The sequence below is a fragment of the Chrysemys picta genome, chromosome 5, assembly GCF_011386835.1.
Source record: "Chrysemys picta bellii isolate R12L10 chromosome 5, ASM1138683v2, whole genome shotgun sequence".
Taxonomy (NCBI): domain Eukaryota; kingdom Metazoa; phylum Chordata; order Testudines; family Emydidae; genus Chrysemys; species Chrysemys picta.
Window position 1 is genome coordinate 71142509 of NC_088795.1, and position 17260 is coordinate 71159768.

The 17260-nt window shown below is 41.0% G+C and overlaps 1 protein-coding gene across 15 annotated transcripts in view; it reads right to left on the bottom strand.

Moving 5' to 3' along the window:
- The window catches only part of CBR4 (carbonyl reductase 4), a 110349-nt gene that overhangs the window by 63158 nt on the left and 29931 nt on the right, over nucleotides 1-17260 (bottom strand). For 8 of the 15 annotated variants that reach the window (XM_065596541.1, XM_024111118.3, XM_005309740.5 and 5 more), the window contains one exon: nucleotides 5645-10505. In XM_065596541.1, the coding sequence (XP_065452613.1) occupies nucleotides 10327-10505 (179 nt within the window). In that variant the 3' untranslated portion in view covers nucleotides 5645-10326. The other 7 variants (XR_010601402.1, XR_010601400.1, XR_006172598.2 and 4 more) reach the window with 4 other exon arrangements.

Here is a 17260-nt window from a genome sequence, read left to right on the forward strand (position 1 = left end):
TGCCCCGGCGCCGGGGAGTGAAGAGTGGGGGGAAACCCCCCGAAGTAAGCTAAACTAATCTACACTATTAACTAACAACTACTGAACTATTTACACAGAAAAACTAGGGAACCACTAGGTAAGGCACTTGCAGAAACAAGAGACTGAGCTGTTCCAACGACTGTCATGGGTGGTAAGAAGGAACTGAGCAGGCGGCAGGTCGGCAGGGACATATATACACCGCCATAAAGGCGCCACTCTAGGGGTCTCTACAGCCGACCCGACGATAGGGAATATCTTTCCGGCGATTGTGCACGCAGTGCGTGCACACACCTATTGGAATGGACATGAGCAACACATCTCGAAGAACAACAGTTATAAGAGGTAAGTAACAGTTTTTTCACTAAGATAACTCTATTTTTGTCCATCACGCTTTCCTTAAATGTTTATGTACTGTACGCGCACACACCTACTGGAATGCACATGAGCAATCACTCAGAGAAGAATCTTCAGATACATCCCGAGGGACCTGGAACACCAGTAATTTTGTCTCAGCACATACAATCACCAAAACTGATTTTTAAAATTCTAAAATAATTTCAAGGGCTACAAGCCCACTTAATGACAACCTGGTAGGTGTATGATTTGACCATTTTTTTGATCAAATACTACCAAAGTAAAATTTTCTTGCATGTGAAAGTACCTGTAGCAAATTCTCAATGTAATTTGACTTTCAGTTATTTATGCAACATTTTCTAAAAAGCACACCTGAGACTTTCTTGGAGGAACTCTATATACCATAGAAAGAACAATTAATTACCTTACTGTAACTGTGATTCTTTAAGATGTTTTGTCTATGTGGATCTCACTTATGGTACACATGTACCCAACATCAGAATCTTTTCACTAGCAGCACCTGTTTCAATCATGTCTACACATCATGCATCCCCTTCCCACCCAAGGGCATATAGGACAGAGGCCCCAACCATCTCTCAACTCCCTTGCTAATTCAGAGTCCCAGTAAGAATGGGAGGTGGGTTAAGGGATCTACACAGACAAGATCTCTCTACGAATCATAGTTGCTGTAAAGTAATGAGATTTTTTTCTTAATTTTTTCCTATTAGCATCTTCTCTCCTCATTCATGACTAATGGTTAAATACCTCCCCTTATGGAATGCAGAGGCAATCCAATGTTGCTAGAGGCTCCAGATTTAACCCCTGCCCTTCAGCTCAGGCCACCAGAAGAAATGCTCCAGCAACCAATTATTAGCCTTAAGGCAACTTGATCTAATGCATTAAAAACTTTAACTCAATTATATCTACATGTCCCTTTAGAGAAAAATTTCATTTATATTCTGGTCATTTACCAAACTACCAGGGTGGGTTGAATGAGGCGAGATGGTGCTAAAAGAAAAATCAGGTAAATTTCTCATTCTGTTGCACAGCTTTTCTCATTCATCACCACCAATGGGAAGTAGTAAACAGTGAATCACAGAAGTAAGAGAGGGAGGGAGGGAAAGGATAAGCAGACTTCTAATTAATACAGTAGAACAGAATGGAAAGGAAGTTCCCCTCATAAAAAGCAAGATCTTAGCAAAATAAGGAATTATATGGGAACCAACCCAGCAGCTCCCTCCTACCAACAGATACTTCTGCAAAGGAGAGGAAGCCTACTTTGCAAATCTTGCACAGATGACATGCATAAGCTTTCCCCCCTATGCACCTAGGAACTTCTGTGAATGTTTTCCCAGATGCCCAGCATGCCAACTGGTACAACATTTTAATGTCTTGCCTACAGCTACATTGAGGCCCCAAAGCTTTGGCATTGAGAGAGTATGAAATGAATAGGATACAAATAGCATAGTACTCCATATGCTTGAGAAACATCTTCAGATCACTAGCAATGCCCATTTATAGCACAACCTTCCAAAAGAATTGCAATGGTTCAAGCTACATTATGGGAGAACTATTTCCCAGGAATTGTGGAAAGAAGAACTTTACTTAAACGGAGAGGTTTCTGGAGCTGTAAGAATAACATTTTCTTTCACAAGTGTGCAGCACAAGCAGCAGTGTGGTTCTTGCATAAATATAGGATCTAATTCCAAAACCAGAGGTAATGGTGAAAGTAAAGGCCTACTGCAGGCACCTCCCTGCCTATTGATTGGTTGCAAAGCTGTTGTCTAGTAGGGACCATAGTTCAGATCTTCTCTTGAGCAGCACAAAGGATCTGGAAGCTATTCAGATCACCCAGAGTTACGGAACCTTGATATGTAGCCAGGACTCTTTCTGTGACCATGTGCCTTGGATCTTTGGTGGTTTAGATGGGCCACCCAGAGGAAGCATCTATACTCAGCGCATCACCATGGGAAGAGAGATGCAGAACAGTACCCCTCCTTTACAGGCCATTTGGAAACTTAGGCACTGGTTCAAAGAAATAGTATAGGAATCAGGACCACGAGAGGAGAGTCTATATGATATCTCGTAGGTCAGTAAACAGACTTCAGCCAGCCATGGACAGGGCAGAAGTCGATTCTGGGAAGAAGTGTCATGTAAGTACTGACACCATGTGACCCAACAGTCTGAGACAGATTCTTGCTGTTTTTGCAGCACTCTCCCGGAGATAGAAGATCAGGGAATGAGACAGTCTGAAGTCGGTCTACCAGCAGGTATGCCTTTGCTGACTTGGAGTCTAGAAGGGCCCCTATAAAGTCTATTGACCGAGAAGGAGTGAGGGATGACTTGTAATTCACTCAATCCTAAAGAGTGAAACGAAATAGGGTACTGGACACTTCCTGTGGGGATTTCTCTCCGAAAAGCCAGTCATCCAAGTCCTTGTCATTTCAGATGGGCTGCCACTACTGCCAGCTATTTTGTGAATACTCTTGTGGCTATAAAGACAGGCCCAAAGTTGGTACCCTGCATTGTCCCACCGTAAAGCAGCGATAGCTTCTGTGGGTTGGATGAATTGCTATATGAAAATAAGTATTCTTAAGATCAAGAGCTGCAAACCAATCTTGACATTCTAGAGAGGTGACAATGGAGGCTAGCATCACCATTCTGAATTGTGTCCAGTTATGAATTCATTTAGTTGCCTCAAATCCAGAACAGGACTTCCTCTTTTCTTTTGGAGAAAAAAGTCTAAAGACTGGAAACCCCTCCCTCTGAACTCCTAAGGTACTTCTATTGCTCCAGATGAAGTAACTAGTCCACTTCTTCCCTCAGTTGCCTCTTGAGGTGGGTCTCTGAAGAGAGACAGGGGAAGAGACAAGGCCTGAAATGGCAAGGAACGTTCTTTGAGAAGTCTCCAATACCCATTGATTGAAAGTAATCCTGGCCCATGCTGGAAAAAAATGGTAAAGACAGTAAAGAAAAACAGTGTATGGGGGTTGGGGGTGGGGGGAAGAGAAGGAAACTCAGGTGGATTGGTACAGTGCTCCCAACTTGCACATCAAACCTACTGCATGGAAGATGATGCAGAGTGGGTGGTAAAAAAAGGAGGGGGCTCTCGAGTGGGTGAATCAAGACTTACTTTCACAAGTGTAGTCAGCAGGTCTCTATTGCTGATGGGGGGGGGGAGGGTAAGAATATATATATCCAGGAATCTCAGTGTAGATCTAGAGTCCTTCAGAGTACAAAACAATTAATCTGTGCAGAAGCTAAAACAGATCTGGTCCTTCAAAGAAGAGATCTTTTACAGTGGTTTGTATTTCTCTGGGAATCTGAGGACTGCAGCCAGGCTGTCTTCTTCCTGGTGATGGCTGTGGCCATGAAATAGGCTGTATCAGAGGTGTCCAGGACTGCCTGGAATGAAGTATTGGCTATTAGTTCTCCCTCCAAAATAATGGATCTCCAGTCAGCCCTCTCTTCCTTGTGGGAATCTGTCAATAAATGGTGATACTCTGCCCCACAGAACCAGTACAGAGGAGTGTTGGTTTTGATGAGGCATCTCTACCAGTGCTAGGCTTCAGCATCAGAATAGATTTCAAAGTCAGGTAAGACAAATAATCAACACTATTAGGCTACACAGGGGGGTCAGGCCTCTAAGCTCATGGTTTAAGACAGAAAGCCCATGATTCTTAACTTCTTTGCTCTTTATCATTCTGGGTAAGAAGATCAGCACTGAGAAGAGGAGCTCAGATCTGCCTCAATGTGATGGAAGTAATATCACGCTTTAGTGATGGGCTCCCAACCAATGCTGAGTTCACTCTGGAAGACAGAGGACAGCTGACTGAAGAGGTAGCTGACTCTCTCTCAATACTGTTGGTGAGAGCCTTTAAGGTAGAGTCCCTTCTTAAAGGGATGTTGAAGGAATGGGATCTCTGGGAAGTGTCCTCCTTTTTGGAGTCAGATTATCTTTCCAACTCAGCTGATACCTTCATGGACTACTCCACAAGGTAGAGCTTTAGCTTGATATCACTGGAGCAATGAGTTCTGCTAGAGAAAGACAAGCATATGGGTCAATGGTCCAGAACATGGCTCTCATCTAAAGAGAGGACACACCAACAGCATCATAAGGTAAAATAATACATCCATCACATGTGGGGCATGGCATGAAGCTGAATGATTTGGTCTCAGCCATTACACAGGAAGGCACTTTCATGCCAAGTAGAAAAAAAAAAGATTTTAAAGAACAGAAACAAACAATGGGCTGCCAATCGGCTAGAATTTTGTCACTAAACTCGCTAACCTAGTATTTACAAATTGTAAGGGTGCTACATGGTAGTAGACAGACATCGCAGAGTTCTGTCTTGCTGCCACAGGTGGCAATAGCAAACAGAGAAGCAGTCATGGCTGCTCTGCCATCTAGGCCTGTGGTTGTTGAAGACTAGCAAGGCGCAGACATAGCCCTAATAGACATTTCCAACTCAAGTGCCTGAGACATGCACACTACAAGTGGGATCTACAGAAAAAACAAAAAGATTCCAGGAAAATGTAACTTCCTTTCCTTTCCCCAGGCTTACAGGAAATTATTTGCAGAGGAAACACCCACACCCAAAGAGTATGAAAAGGAAAAGGAGACTGCCATTAATATGAAGTGCAAAAGAACTGTAACTTAAGGTTGTTAGCAGGCCTCGTCATCATCAATCATCATCATCCAGATTGAACATATAGATTTTGTGAATTTGGCACTCAGATATCACATTCAAAGGCCTGGACACCAAAGTCCTCAGAACCAGTATTGCACTGCGAGTAGCAGTCTCTGCTAACCCACCAATGTTTTCAATTGTGCTTTAGAGAGACCATAACTAGTGATAAAAGCAATGAAGTGGCTTCTCTGCTGTGACATGGTCTCCATGGCAGCTGTGATTCAGATTTTTACAATATGGACACCAATCCACAGGAAATGGAAAGCAACAACCAAGTCATTGCACACACTCAACAAAAGGCTCTTCACTACTGCCCTGGAGAGATTTACTCTGATGATTTCTCTATGTAATTTTGCCCCTCATAATACTGCAGTATCATTGTATTTGGTGTATGCTAAAATTAGTAAGGCTTTGTTCCCTGCTATCATTGTATACTAGTTAGAGGTGATTTTTTTTTTAAATTGAGAGATATAAGGAATCCATCATGAGGTCAAATAACCACAAGTAACTACAAAAATACAATGAATACTAATATAAATATTAGGGCTGTCAAGCAATTAAAAAAATGAATTGCACTGTTAAAAAATAATAGAATACATTTATTTAAATATTTTTGGATGTTTTCTACATTTTCAAATATTCTGATTTCAATTACAACACAGAATACAAAATGTTTATATTTATTTACATAAATATACTTAATATTTATTTTTGCAAGTATTTGCACTGTAAAAACACAAAAGAAATAGTATTTTTCAATTCACCTAATACAAGTACTGTAGTGCAATCTCTTTATCATGAAAATGCAATTTACAAATGTAGAATTGTGTACAAAAAAACTGACATTCAAAAATAAAAGTGTAAAATTTTAGAGCCTGCAAATTCACTCAGTCCTACTTCTTGTTCAACCAATCGCTCACGCAAAGAAGTTTGTTTACATTTGCAGGAGATAATGCTACCCGCTTCTTGTTTACGTCACCTGAAAGTGAGAACAGGCGTTCTAATGGCACTGTTGTAAGCTGGCGTCACACAATATTCACATGCCAGATGCGCTGAAAATTCACATGTCCCTTCACGCTTCAACCACCAGTCCAGAAGACATGCATCCATGCATATAATGGGTTCTGCTCGATAACAATCCACAGCAACACAGACCAACGCATGTTCATTTCCATTATCTGAGTCAGATGCCACCAGCAGGAAGCTGATTTTCTTTTCTGGTGGTTCGGGTCCTGTAATTTCCGCATCTGAGTGTTTCTCTTTTAAGACTTCTGAAAGCAAGCACCACACGCCATCCCTCTCAGATTTTGGAAGGCACTTCAGATTTTTAAACCTTGGGTCGAGTGCTGTACCTACCTTTAGAAATCTCACATTGGTACCTTCTTTGTGTTTTGTGAAACCTGCAGTGAGAGTGTTCTTAAAATGAACAACATGTGTTGGGTCATCATCCGAAACTACTATAACAGGAAATATATGGCAGAATGCAGGTAAAACAGAGCGGGGACATATAATTCTCCCCCATGGCGTTCAGTCAGAAATTAATTAATGCATTATTTTTTTAATGAGCGTCATCAGCATGGAAGCATGTCCTCTGGAATGGAGGCCGAAGCATGAAGGGGTATACGAATATTTAGCATATCTGGCATGGAAATACCTTGCAATGCTGGCTACAAAAGTACTATGCAAATGCCTGTTCTCACTTTCTGGTGACACTGTAAATAAGAAGAGGCAGCATTATCTCCCTTAAATGTAAACAAACTTGTTTGTCTTAGGGATTGGCTGAACAAGTAATAGGACTGAGTGGAGTTGTAGGCTCTGAAGTTTTACATTGTTTTGTTTTTGAGTGCAGTCGTAACAACAACAACAAAATCTATATTTTACATTGCACTTTCATGATAAAGAGATTGCACTAGTGTTTGTATGAAGTGTGAAAATACTATTTCTTTTGTTTTATCATTTTACAGTGCAAATATTTGCAAGCAAAAATATACAATTTGATTTCAATTACAACACAGAATACCATATATATGAAAATGTAGAAAAACATCCAAAATATTTAATACATTTCAATTGGTATTCTATTATTTAACAGTGCAATTAAAACTGCCATTAATTTTTTGAGTTAATCGCATGAGTTAACTGTGATTAATCGACACCCCTAATAAATATAGATACTGAGTCACAAATAACTCCAGTTGCTTCCTATGGGCCTGATCCCCAACTGACCATCTATACTGGGAGTCATATGTGCTCAGCACCACTCAGTCCCAAAGTGGGCATAAATGCCACATCTATTTGATACAATAAGTCAATGGCTCTCATTTGGCATGTCCAAGCACACATGGTGGTGCCATCAGACCCACCACTGGCAATCTATAGGGGTATATTAAGTCTCTCAAAAAATAATATTGCATTGGTATCAAAAGTTTCATATTCTTATTGGCTAACCTATGCATTGCTAATTAAACCGTTAAAACCCTAGACAAGTGTGAGAATAAAAGCAGTCAAGAGAAGATAATGTATTTGACCTGATCTGATGTGTACATACAAATGATACAATAGACTGGGCAGAATCAAATTACTGCAGTCCAGACAGTCCATTCCATTCCTTTCATGGAATGAGGGGAGATGGGGTTCAGGGACCTCAGAGTCTGAACCACTATACTGCTACTAAAGCTAAAAGCAAATGTACTCAATACTTCCATGCTTCAATAGAGTTGTGAGCACTTATACAAGCATTGAGCATAGTGCTCAGCCCCTGCACATTAAAAGGTATCTTCCCTCCGGCCTCACACCTTTTCAGCTTAGCTCATTTCATCCTGATTTTGCATCTAATATTAAGCATTTGTGTTTGGCTTTGGGAAGGTCAGCTGTGATTAATTTCCCTTAACTGAATTGCATTCTGCACTTTAAAAAAAAAGTAAACCTGTGCTAAGTAACAGGTAAAACACAATCATCTCAACCTCATGGAATATATCTCATCCTGTGTTAAGGGAACAAGTGAGGAGAACAGGTACTCACCATAGTCTGTAATTTAGAAAATATGCAAAGATAGAACAAAAGCAATTTTAGTCTGAGTTATAGAAACACTATTAACAATAAACAACAATAATGCCATGGAGATGAGCTTGAAGGTTGGGAGTTTCAAGAACCTATGGGACTTAGGTATTGAATTCCCATTGAATTTGAATGGGAATTGGATGCCTAGCTTCCTTCAACCTCTTTCAAAATCCCAGCATAAATCCCAAGAGAACACAGTCTACATGGAGTTGAGAATACTGGTGGAAACATTATAGGTATCAACCTTTTAATCAAAGCAGACATCTCTACCTTCCTGGAATTATACAAATGTCTTAATCTGAACCATTCAATTTCCCATATGATTATATCTTTGGTTATACTGCCCTCAAGTGGCAAAAAAGAAATCCCTTCATTGAATATAGTTTATTGTATTGAATAATTTATCTATCAGCTGCTTAACACATTTCCTGTGTATTTTTTCCCCAGTGTGGAAGCAAGCCTGTCCACTGCTCTCCTGCTGCAGTTCCTGGCAGAAAAGTACATGCTAGTCTGAAAAGTACAGTGCATGATTCCTACCAGAAGATCTTGTTGATGGAATATGAATGGCACTATGCTTCCAAAAGCTACGAAAAGTCCAGAGCACTGCAGCTACCTGTTTTTATGAGTCAGGTAAGGAGGTAAGAGTAAAGACTGGATAAACTCTGTGACTACAAGAATCAGGGTGAGCTTGTAGTTAAGGAAAAAGGGATCTATACAACATAGCCTGTCTCACTGAGTCTCATGTTGAACCCACACCCCCAAGAGCCAACTATGGGTAACATAGGGCTCCAGTGACAACCATATCCTACCAAAGAAGCAGAGAGTATAAATAGCACACTAGACCCTCTGTCACTGGAGGACACGCAGTAAGGAGATGCAGAGGGAATCTAACTTTGAGGACTGAGACATGCAAGAGTGTTAATTTGGAAAATGAAGGGGAAATTAAGAACTGACTGGAATAGGCAATAAAACTATTATTAGTCACATTGCCTAAAACGATGTATAACTAGACGTTCTGACATATGTAAGAGCACCACTATATTCACCAATAGGAAAAATGTAACCTGAAACTTTATTCACAAAAGTAACAAAAAACATCACCCTATTGCTAATAAACCAACCAATTGGAAAAAAGGTCCCATACTTTCCTGAAACAAATGATAATAATTAGGGCTGTAGGGCTCACTCAAAACAAGTTATTTTAGTCACTGGAAGAAAATGGGAGTTGGGCTGACAGTCACCACGTCACATAACCCACTTTTCTTGCAAGATACTAAGGACAAGATATAGATAGCAGCCAGTTTACTGATTCTTCTGCCAGACTGGTAAAAAGGCAGCTATGGATCAACATGCTTTGGCTTCATATTTTGGAAATATTTGTTTTTTAAATATCAAACTGTTTTTTTCAGTCACTGAGCAGACATAGTACCATTTACACACTTTTCTGTCAGAAATTCTGGCTTGTAAATGAAGTCCCTTGAAAAATGTGGAAAGGGTCACAGCTATACTGCTAATTTCAGTTCAGATTTACAATACTGTCATAGAATCATTGTACAGAAGTGGCATCCCACACTCCAAGGGCTAAGCAATGACCTCAACATGCACTCACACTGCTACCGATTTCAATGGTAGTTGAATACATATTTTAGAACAGGACTCAGAAACAAAAGGTGAGGACCTTCCTCCTAGAGAGGAGTTTACCATTTCATTACACATGATGCCATTTCTTCTGAAAAGAAACATTTGGTCAACTAAGCAACCACCACCACTGACCAGTGAACAGGCTTACAAATGTTATAAGTCTTGTTGTGCTTCAGAGTGATGCTCCCATTCTATCCCAAATCATAAAATGTGAATGGCATTCAGAAAAAATGTACTTAATTTCAATGTGTGATTTAGTATCATTACCATTTCCCCACCTCTTCATAGAAGTTATGAAAAAAAGTTCTATAATGAATCCACCATGCATTTCCTCATTTGGCGTCATATATGCAGACTTTAGTTAACTGACCAATGTACATATTACATTACAACCTTACATTCTAGAGTTTACTATTTAACTTATACATGATTATTTTACTGTTTTGATTAAAAAGTGCTAACTCATGAAAGTATCATCTTGATTACACACCTCAGAATCTTCATCAGCCAAGTTTATTTTTCCCTCATTCAAGTCATTTTATAAGTGCTGTTGTGGAATTTAAATTAGAAGCTGCAAGCCTCCATCTACAACTAGAATATGCCCTGTAATATAGGGAGACTCCAGAAGAAAGACAACAGCTTGTGCAACTTCATCAGGCTCTCCAAATCTTCCAAGAGGAATAGTTTTCTTCAACTGATCTTCTTTCAAACGTGCAGTCATCTCTGTGTGAACAAAGCCTAAGAGAAAAAAAATGTTTGTGACATAAAATGTAAGCAGAATTGATGAGAGTAGCTGTAGAAATCCGGAAGAAATCCTAGTATGATATAGTAGCTCTGTAAGATCCTTGAGTCCTATCCTTATCCAACGTAAAGTAAGTTTATGAAAAAACGTAACAGTTATTTCACTGAGAATCAATCCAATCTCAGTACAAATACATTTTGTGTGTGTGTACACACACACACACACACACACACACACACAATTACTCCTGAGTGCATTCTGCGCCAAAAAATTAAAAATTCTGCGCACCATATTTTAATTTTTTGCAAGTATTGTCAATAAATAAATGCAGAGGCTCCAGCATGGCAGTGGGGAGCACATGCCACTGGCTGCACGAAGGTGAGAGATCACCCTGCAGTCCCCCATCACCACCCACCCTTGAGACACGGACTCAGCGGTGAGGCTGCACCCTACTCTGACCTAACACAAGGCCTGGACCTGCCCCAGAAAATCCCTAGAACTCTGAAAATCGCCAGGCGCACCAAGTGTGGGGCAGGCAGGCTGGCTCAACCAGGCAGGATCCAAGTGTGGGGTGAGAGGGTTCTGTGTGGGACGATCTCAGTGGGGGGGTCTAGATGTGGGGGGATCTGGATTCACAGAGGTTCGTTGGGGGGCTTCCAAGTGAAGATGGTTGGATCTCAGCGGAGGGGTCTGGGTACAGCTAGTTGGGGTCAGGGGCATCAGGATATGGATGTGGGGCTCATCAGGATGGGGGTTTGAGTGCAGGTAGCTCAATGTGGAGTGGTCTGGGGTTAGGGGCAGAGGTCTGGAGGCAGGGGGTCTGGAGTCAGGGCGTTGAGGTTCAGTGGGGTGGAGTTCAGATATGGAGGGTTAGGGAGGTTTTGAGTGTATGGGGTGAAGCTTGGCGGGGGTGTCTGGGTATGGGAGATTCCAATGCAGGAGGATTGGGTACATGGGGGAGCAGCTCCCCATATAGTAATCCCTCACCTGCAACTGAGGAGCTATGGGGGCAGGAAGCAGGGGAGGTTTCTGGTGGTGGGTCTGGCACAGCCCCAACCACTCCTTGCAGGGGAATAAGTCCAGTCCTCTCCTGCCTCCAACCTAGCTGGACTAGCAGCTGATCCCAGCTCAGGGTAGGAGCCATTGGCTGGGGTGTCTCCAGCCCCATGTTGATTTACCTCGCGGCCGGCTGCTCCAATATACCTGCACTGCTAGGGAGTAGCGTGTGACTGCTCTTGCAGCTTCCCTGTCAGAAAATCATTTTTCTGTGGGGAAGCAAAGAAATTTGTGGGGCATGAATTCTGCACCTGCGCAGTGGCGCAGTATTTCCCCAGGAGTAATATATATGTATTTGTATGCATGCACACACACCCCCTCCTGCAACAGCAATCAACATATATTACAGTGGTTTGATATCAATGGAAACCTGTAATAACTTAACCATATCAGGTTTTTCACAATAAAGAGAGATTTCAGAAGCTGATCCTCGAAAACACATTATGTATAGTGAGACACACTGCCCCATATTCATCATTGTGGTATAATTATGATATAGTTATGACACAATTATGATGCATCTTGTGCAAAACGTGTCATGTGAGGTGTGTATGGAAAGGTTTAATTTGCTGAATATGATTATCCTATTTGTATGCATGTATCATTTTTGTATCTAGAGTTACAAATATTGACTATGTATTTGTATTTCAAATGTGTTTACTCCTGGGTAACACCCAAAGGTTTGTTTGCATTCAGGCTAGCCAGCACATCATCAATGGCCTATTCAAATGGAATGGCCCATCAGCAAAGACAATGGGCCAGGGAAAATGCTTGTCCTCACCTAGGGACGCTTTAACTAGTCTACGAATAATGGCTGCTATGACTATGCAAGGAATGCAAGAGCATTTAACTAGACCATATAATACTGAACTCAATTTTGGTACCTCTATTTTTCCACAAATTGGGCTGGGAACCTGATTTGGAAAAAAGGGGTTCCTGATGTACAGAGAAACTATGTAAAGGTGGGGAGTGACATCATGACTTGTCTTTACTCCCCCACAACTCAACATCTGAAAGAACCTCCAAAAGACAAAGGACTCAGAATGGGGGAGGAGACCCCAAGCTGCAAAGCATATGCAACTTATGCCTCAAGAATTTGCAAGCCTGCTTGTATCATCAGTCAGGGTGAGATTTGCTCATTCAAATCTATCTAGTTTGTATAAGACTTAGATTGCAATTTTGTTTGATTTCCTAGGTAACCTGCTTTGATTGGTTTGCTATCACTTAAAATCTATCTTTCGGTAGTTAATAAACTTGTTTTAGGTTTTATTTTAACCAGTGTGTTTTTAAGTGAACTGTCAGTGAATCTTGGCTTTGTTAGCAAGAGCTGTTGCACATCTTCCCCACATTGAGAAGCGGACTAATTTAATGAGCTTGCACTGTACAGAGAGGTACAGGGATACATTGGGATGGTGGAGGGGGTAGCTGAGCGGAGGCTCGGAGACATAAGAGCAGGGGGAGGGGGCGCAGGGCAGTGTTCCCTCTAATTTTTCCCCAACCATGTGCGGAATGAATTTTGTTAGGTGCACCAATACAGAGGTGATGTGTCACACATCACCTCCATATTGGTACACCTAACAAAATTAATGTTGCAGGGTGGGCTGAGGGGTTTGGAGTGTGGGAAGGGGCTCAGAGCTTGGGTGTCGGGGGGTGAGAGCTCCAGCTGGGATTGCGTGCTCTGGGGTGGTGCTGAGGGGGTTGGGGTGCAGTGAGGCTCCCCGGGACCACAGTGGGGAGAGAGAGGACTCCCCCACCAGCTCTTTCCCCCCCAAAGCAGCAGCTGGGCTGGGGGTGAGAGGTGCCGCTCCCCTGACCACGGCAGGTCCAGGCCCGAGCTGGGTGGGGCTGGGGGAGGGGTACTGCAGCAGGTCCAGGGCTTGGGGAGAGGTAGCTCTAGGATGGGTGGGGAGGAGAGGATGTCTGATTAGGGGTAGATGGACATGTGGACAGAGGATGAAGGACACACGAGGCAGATGTGCCTGACTGAATGGGAGAGGCTAGGGGTCAGCCAGGGTCTGCATGTGAGGGAAACTCCCTAACAATCCCTTCCCAAAAAAACCTGGTGGGAAAAGTATGGAACAATACCCAACTACTGTCCAAGTTCACACCCGGGCTCCTTCCCAGTAATTACTTCCCTCTACCTCAGCTCCTCTGCTACCCCTAACGCCCCCTCCAACCACCCCAAGCCTTTGCACTGCTTCTGAGGAGTGCAGGAAATACAGTTCTGCACTGTCATTTAAATGAATCATTACTCTAAGTTATGTATTAATCTGCCTAGTAAGGAATCTATTTGTCTAAAAACATTTCCTGAATCTTTTTTGTTGTCTGCATTGTTACAGACATACTTGCTGACAGGTATTTTGAAATAAATTACCAAAATAATTGAAACTGATGTAATTATAGTGTGTTATTTTGACAAATAAAAAATGACAAATTTGGCAGAATTTTAAAGTATTGCATGCAGAATTTTTAATTTGGCACATACTGCATATACTCATTCATTAGCCCGTTCATTTATAAGCTGACCCTCCCCCCCCCCAAGATGGATAGGTAAACATGGCAAAAAAACCAAACTGTATAACCCTTTCATAAGCCGACCCTGTATTTCAAGGGTTGGCAAACTTTAGCTCCCGGCCCGCCAGGGTAAGCCATGAGGGGGCCGGGACGTTTTATTTAGGTGTAGCGTTCACAGGCATGAAGGCCCTCAGCACCCCGTGGCCCTGGTTCACCGTTCCCAGCCAACGGGAGCTGCAGGAAGCGGAGCGGGCCGAGGGACATGCTGGCTCCCACTTCCCGCAGCTCCCATTGGCTAGGAACGGCGAACCGCTCTGTGCCTGCGAACACTCCAGGTAAACAAAACGACAACGTATTAAGATATTCAATTCGATAGAGCTTAAAATAGTCAAATTTTGGGGTAGACCCCTTGATAAGCCGACCCCAGCTCTTTAATGCTTTACTTTTTTACCAACAAAATTCAGCTTATGAACGAGTACATATGGTAATTTATTTTTTGTTGCATAATTCCCTAAGGAGTAATTATCAAAAGGTATAAGAAGCAGAGGTAAAGTGGGCTACCTCTAAGTAAACCCACACAAAGAAGTTTATAAATATCCTAACTGAAATGAATGTTATAGTTACTATAAAAATTTTATTCAGAATAGCTTCTAGAAAAAACATGTGCAGCTGGAAAGGTTTCAAACCTTTTGTTTATTTCTTAATGTTGAAATGGCAAATCCCTTTTGTGAAACACAGATTTGCAAATACTTTAGCTAAATGCAAAGCTCCCATATCATTGCTATGTAAATGGTAAAATGTTTTGTGTACGAACATGGAATCTAATGACTTTGCTAAACTAATTACTATTCTGAGAAGCCATTTAAGTATAGAATATTTATATAATTATTTTTTCCCATTAAATTACTGGCATTGCTCAAGCAACTCTCTCATCTATCTTAGGAAGACAAGAAGAATCACCTTTTTGACATGCTTATATTTTGGGGGAAAAACCCAATGACTTTTTAAATAATTATTTAAGCTTAGACTATCAGAATTATTTAACTAACTTAAAATCTGTAAACAGTTATAACACAAACAGGAATAAGGGTGGATAAAAATCAATAATTTAAAAAAAAATAAAAAATATGTAAATAATTTTTTTTGACAAAATGCTTTGAGGAAAAACCTATCTAAAGATAGTTTTAATTAAGATATCTTTGAGCTATAATGTATCTCATCACAGAATAGGAATTATAAATTCTAATTCTATAGTATGAGACAATTTATTCATGTAATGTTTAAGAAAAGTTTTGTAAATGAGTTCCAATAATTCATGGATTCGGGACCCAATCTTATCGGGTTCCAGGGGCTTCTGTATAGATTATTTAGGTTGATCTTTCTATCTACCCAATGGGACTCAGTGCTCAGTCTAGAAGATACCATCAGAGATGCTTAGTTTTGCAGTTTTCAATCAGTGGATTTGTGTCTCCAGAGATAACATGCCTGTTAACAGCAAAAATGGTTTTAAATAAATAAATAAATAAATAAAGGTGAGGAAAAAAAAAAAACCAGACCTAAACGGTATCATCCCTCTGCAAATTTGTGTACACAGAGTCAATCCCTTATCTCTCTCTAAACGTGCAACGTTTCAAAAAGTTCAATGAATAGAAGGTTGTTGAGGGCAGAATAAATCTGGACAAGGAGAAGTCTGGCGATAAATGTGAGAAGGGAGGGACAGGCAGTAGAAACAAAAGTGAAACTGTTTGAGCAGCATATTCCAGAAGTCTTGAGGTCTTTCTGAGTGTAGCCTTCATTGATTTGAGATCTACCATACCATTCTCTCAATAGAAGGGAAAACCTATAATGGCAGCAGGCCATAAAAGAGACCCAGGTTGGGAATATTTTAATGAAGCTCCTTTACCTGTGGGTAAGACAGGCATGCATGCAAAATGCAAACAGTGCAACAAAGAAATGCAAGGCCTAGTCGCCTGAATGAAACATCAAGAGAAGTGTTCCTTCTCAGGAGGAAGCTACGTTGAAGATGATGAAAGGAACATGTCTGAACATGCAGGATCTTCAGGTTGGTAAACTTTTTTGTTTCATACTTCTTTCTTAACGACTGCCTGTCTTCCTTCTGGACGATTCTTGAATTCTTATGTGTGAGCAATAATATAGTAGTTACTCTAGATGCAGTTGTGATAAAAAATAAATAGCTAAAATAGGCAGATCTTCCTTTTACAATTTCACCTTTTAAGTAGTACTGAGCGTCAGTGAATGCAACGAGTAATACTAAATGAGCAGTATGGTAATAATAATTAAATAACTCCATTGGCTTATTTTGTTTAGGAGAATCCATCCTCAACATACAGGATTCTGAAGACTATCCACCTTCAAGAGTACCATCATTTTCTATAGTTTCAGAGTTATCTGCCAATAATAATGTTTCAGTCACGTCTTCTATGTCACATAGCCACAGTATATCACCTGTAGCAAAAAGAAAAAAAAAATCTCCATCATCCAGAAACAACTATAGATAACTGTGATGAGAACCAGCAGATTACAAAAAGAGGTAATTGATTAAAAAATTGCCCCATTTGTTTATGCAACAAACTCTCCTTTCTGTATGATTGAGAACTCATTACTTCATTAACATGGTTCAGTCATTAAGACCAGGATATAGTCTACTCAACAGAGCAGATGTTGCAGGCAAATTGTTGGATAAAGTATATGAAAGAGAAATTGAGCAGTGTGCAAAAGGTCTAGAGGGTGAAATTGTTAACCTGAATCTTGATGGGTGGACCAATGTCCACAATGATCCTGTTATATGTGCTTGTGTGACAACAGAAGAAGGGAATGTCTTCCTTACGGAAACAATTGATACAACAGGAAATGCACACACAGCAGAATACTTACAAGCAGCAGCAAAAGCTATAACAAACTGTGGGGAAAAAAATAAAATGTCTAGTATGCAGCTTGGTCACAGACAATGCTGCAAATGTATCCAAGATGAGAAGAAATTATTTAGAAGAGAGTGCCAAGCTAATAACATACGGTTGCAGTGCTCATTTGATGCACCTCCTAGCTCAAGACTTCAGTGTTCCAGAAATAAAGGCTAATGTTGTTGAAATTGCAAATACTTCTGTAACAACCACTTTGCAGCAGCTGCTCTGAAAAAAGTGGGAGGAACCAAGCTAGCTCA